We start from the raw sequence: 4269 nt of genomic DNA on the forward strand, positions 1-4269 counted from the left end.
GGACGAAGTGAGAGAGTGGCATTGACATATACACACTACCAAATGTAAAATAGATAGCTAGTGGGAAGCAGCCGCATAGCACAGGGAGATCAGCTCGGTGCTTTGTGTCCACCTAGAGGGTGGCAACTATTTACATATCATTTACACTGTATTCACAACTACTTACACAGCATTTACATTGTAGTAGGTATTATAAGGAATCTAGAGATGATTTAAAGTATATGGGAAGATTGTGTAGGTTATATGCAAATACTACTCCATTTTGTATAAGGGACTTGAGCATCTGCAGATTTTGGTATCCACAGGAGTTCTGGAAGCAATCCCACGGATACTGAGGGATGGCCTGCTTTATTTCTAGTATTTTATTTGATCCCTAAAATGTCTCAATATAATTGTTTGCCTCAGGGCTCTGTTAGTGCTGCCACCAGTTTTGCAAGAGGTCAGGATGAATTCTACAATGTCACATGACATAGGCTATGAAATAGACTGGGGCCAGCCTGTAGCCACCTATACTCTTTATCATCCCATGGAGGGTCATGTCAGGGCCTGGGTATCTGCTGGATACTGTGTTGGTTCTATTCCAGTAGAGGGAATCCTACTCACTGTGGGTTCCCTTTTTATAGGAAGAGCCTTAGGTAGTAAACCTATTACATGTTAACATAAATAACATATTTTATGAATAATAACCATATTTTCCAAAACAAAAACAGTGAAAAGACTGGAATTGCTTTACATTTTACCAAATCTCTTTAATGTCATATAGCCTCTGGAAAAACTCCACTGTACACTTGTGAAGGAATAAGAGTGAAAAGGGCAAATAACATCTTGGTGTTGTTATGAAAACTGTTCTGACCATATGAACCCCTTAAAAGTGTCTTGGGGATCTTAGACGTCCCCATATCACACTGTGAAATCCATACTATCAAGATACTCTGTTGTCTGGCCTGGTATCAAGATGCTCTGTTGTCCGGTGCTGTCTAGCATCTCAAAAGTCTGAGGAAGGGGCTTCCCTGGTGGTGCAGTGGTTGAGAGTCCGCCTGCCGATGCAGGGGACACGGGTTCGTGCCCCGGTCCAGGAAGATCCCACATGCCGTGGAGTGGCTGGGCCCGTGAGCCATGGCCGCTGGGCCTGCGCGTCTGGAGCCTGTGCTCCGCAACGGGAGAGGCCACAACAGTGAGAGGCCCGCGTACCGAAAAAAAATAAAAAATAAAAAAATAAAAGAAGTCTGAGGAAGTAGAGGGTGTTGTACCTTGAGGGTTTCTACATTACTCCTTACACTAACTCAAATCACCCTTACCAAGTGAGCAAGAGTTTTTCATGGTGAAGAGAAAAGATAGATCTTAGGACATTTGAAGGAGGCCAGGGACCCCAAAGAGCGAGCAAGTCTCTGGGCAGCCACCAGCAGAAGGAAGGATGTAGGCTCCAAGGGAGACGTGAGAAAGGAAGGCCACAACAATCTGCTTTCAATCACAGAATCTTGAATTTGAATTACGCTTTAGGCTTTTCAAAGCATTTTCACAGCTTACTTGATTCCCTCTTCGTTAAGATTTCTTATTATTTAAATTCCGGTTTTCAAGAAGTATTTTTGTTTTGTTTTGTTTTTAAACACCAGTTCCTGAGCAGAACACATGGTTTAGTTTAATTACCTTTAAGGAGTCAATTAAGCAGACTAAGCTATAAAATAAAAGCATGGGGATAGAATTTCGCTCATCTTTCTACACGTTAAAGGCTTTTCATTTTGGTGGCAACAACAGCTTTTGTGAATTAGAACCACCCGAACCTACCAGAAAGAATAAGAGTAAACATTCAGCTAACCACAGTGACCAGGGGGAGGGAGGGCGGAGAGCTTGCAAATCCCCTTACTCACCGAAATGGGCTCCTTTTGTGTGATTTCCTGCGGAGGCAGCAGTCAGGGCTGCTATTTATACAGCGGCCCTCCCCCTAGGCGCACACAGCATCCAGCGAACACCTCCTGCTTCCTCTTGCCAGAATGGGAAAGGTAAGTGCTGGGTACCTGATGCTCAACCTTCACCGCGTCACGGATTCTTCAGCGGGGGTGCAAATCGCTTCATGCTTCCACATCTTCCATTTTTCAGATCACCTTCTACGAGGACCGGGGCTTCCAGGGCCGCTGCTACGAGTGCAGCAGCGACTGCCCCAACCTGCAGCCCTACTTCAGCCGCTGCAACTCCATCCGGGTGGACAGCGGCTGCTGGATGCTCTACGAGCGCCCCAACTACCAGGGCCACCAGTACTTCCTGCGGCGCGGCGACTACCCCGACTACCAGCAGTGGATGGGCCTCAACGACTCCATCCGCTCCTGCCGCCTCGTCCCCACAGTGAGTGTGGCTCTGTCTTTGCCTTCCTCTCTTTGCAAATCAAAGCCATTAAAAACTGTCATCCTTCAACCAAATAGTTCCAACTGGAGAGCAGACAGGGGGAGTGAGCCAGTGCAGGCAGCCCATTCTAGAGGGCGTCCCAGATAGCAAGCCATTCTTCATGGACTCTGGTGGTTTTTTTAAAATCACATATTCCCAGTTTTTCATGTTTTAAATGGAATCAAAAATGAAAAGACTCATTAGCAAAAAGCAGAACATAGAAAACACTGAAGTTATCATCTGTTCGAGATATAATTTCTTTTTTTTGTACTGAAGTATAGTTGATTTACAATGTTCTGTTAATGTCTGCTGTACAGCAAAGTGATTCAGTTATACATACATACATTCTTTTTTTTAATATTCTTTTCCATTATGGTTTTTCACCAGACACTGAATATGGTTCTCTGGGCTATACAATAGGACCCTGTTGTTTATCCATTCTATATGGAATAGTTTGCCTCTGCTAACCCCAAACTCCCACTGCAAGATATAATTTCTTAAAGTGGTCATTCCAAGCCATATCAACTCAGAAATCCAATATATCACAACTTATAAATACAATCTGGTTCTGTTTAATTGATAAAAATACTTTTGCTTGCTTTGGCTTACTTTTCTATTTGATGATCCTCCCAGAGAAGACAGGCACCCTAGCTTCTATTCTGATTTTGTTGGCAGTACCTATTAGCTCACCTAGAGGTAGAAATTAGAGGAAAGGCCACATCCAAAACTAAAGTTTGAGATTCAGCCTTTCCTAGAGAGTGAAGGCAGAGTTCTTAGAAGAATGTGTAGACGTGCGGGAGCATGAGATATGGCGTCATCCAAACAGAGCTGCAGGAAGACCATTCCTGCTGCTGAGGGAATGAGGAAGTGAAGGGTAGGAGGCCAGAAAGGAAGCTTAAGAGTCACATAGGTGGAAATTTGAACTGAAAATGAGGTTATGAAAACAGAGGTAGGGTAGATGTGTCATCTTATTTTTTTGCAAGAGCTTAATAATCCATAGTATGCATGAAAACCAAAACATTAGTCTTACAGAAAATAGCTAAATGTTGATTCCTTTATAACAAGGATAATATATCAAATGAGGCTTCACTTTCCAATGATGCTCACTTTTCTCCTTTGAGAGGGACGTTCTCTAATAAGAAGCACTAACATGATCAATTTTAGTTTAGACAAACCTAAATTCCGAAGGACAGAGACTGGTGCATAGCAGTTGAAGAGCTGCTAAGTTCTGTTCCTAGCGTAGCCCATCCACCATGAGATTAACGGGTGGGCGATGGGGTCCAGGAAGGCTCCTTAACTCTGCGACATGGTTGTGGTGAAAGCAGACTTGGACTAAGGGAACTTTAATTTCTCTCTATTTGTGTTCACTTACGTTTTCTTTTCTGTCTGCCACCCTAGCACTCCGGCACTTACAGAATGAGAATCTATGAGAGAGATGACTTCAGGGGACAAATGTCAGAGGTCACAGACGATTGTCTCTCTCTTCAGGACCGCTTCCACCTCAATGAGATCCACTCCCTCAATGTGCTGGAGGGCTCCTGGGTCCTTTATGAGCTGCCCAACTACAGGGGAAGGCAGTACCTCCTGAGGCCAGGGGAGTACAGGAGATATCTTGACTGGGGAGCGATGAATGCCAAAGCTGGTTCTCTAAGACGGGTGACAGATTTTTACTAAAGTATTTTCATTCTCCACTTTTCTCCTTTAGAATCTAATAAAAGATTTAGCTTGTGTTTCTGGCACTAATAGAGTCCTGCCTTTTTTTTAATCTATTAGGATTTCAAAAACAATAATGGCACTTGGCCAGACATGATAACATATGTTTCCAAGATGGGGAACAACCTCTTACAAGGGGAAGTAAGTCAAAGGTATTATTGCCAGCATTCTTTTAAA

At 43.6% G+C, this 4269-nt stretch overlaps 1 protein-coding gene across 1 annotated transcript; it reads left to right on the top strand.

Moving 5' to 3' along the window:
- Nucleotides 1–2217: 2217 nt before the first annotated feature.
- Nucleotides 2218–4053, top strand: LOC307057093 (gamma-crystallin B; the record flags this gene model as incomplete). Its single annotated transcript, XM_079710124.1, has 2 exons — nt 2218–2337; nt 3778–4053. The coding sequence occupies 2 exons, from the start codon at nt 2218–2220 to the stop codon at nt 4051–4053; spliced, it is 396 nt and encodes a 131-aa protein (XP_079566250.1).
- Between the last annotated feature and the right edge of the window lie 216 nt (nt 4054–4269).

This window comes from Hyperoodon ampullatus (genome assembly GCF_949752795.1).
Source record: "Hyperoodon ampullatus genome assembly, chromosome: 8".
Lineage (NCBI taxonomy): Eukaryota > Metazoa > Chordata > Mammalia > Artiodactyla > Ziphiidae > Hyperoodon > Hyperoodon ampullatus.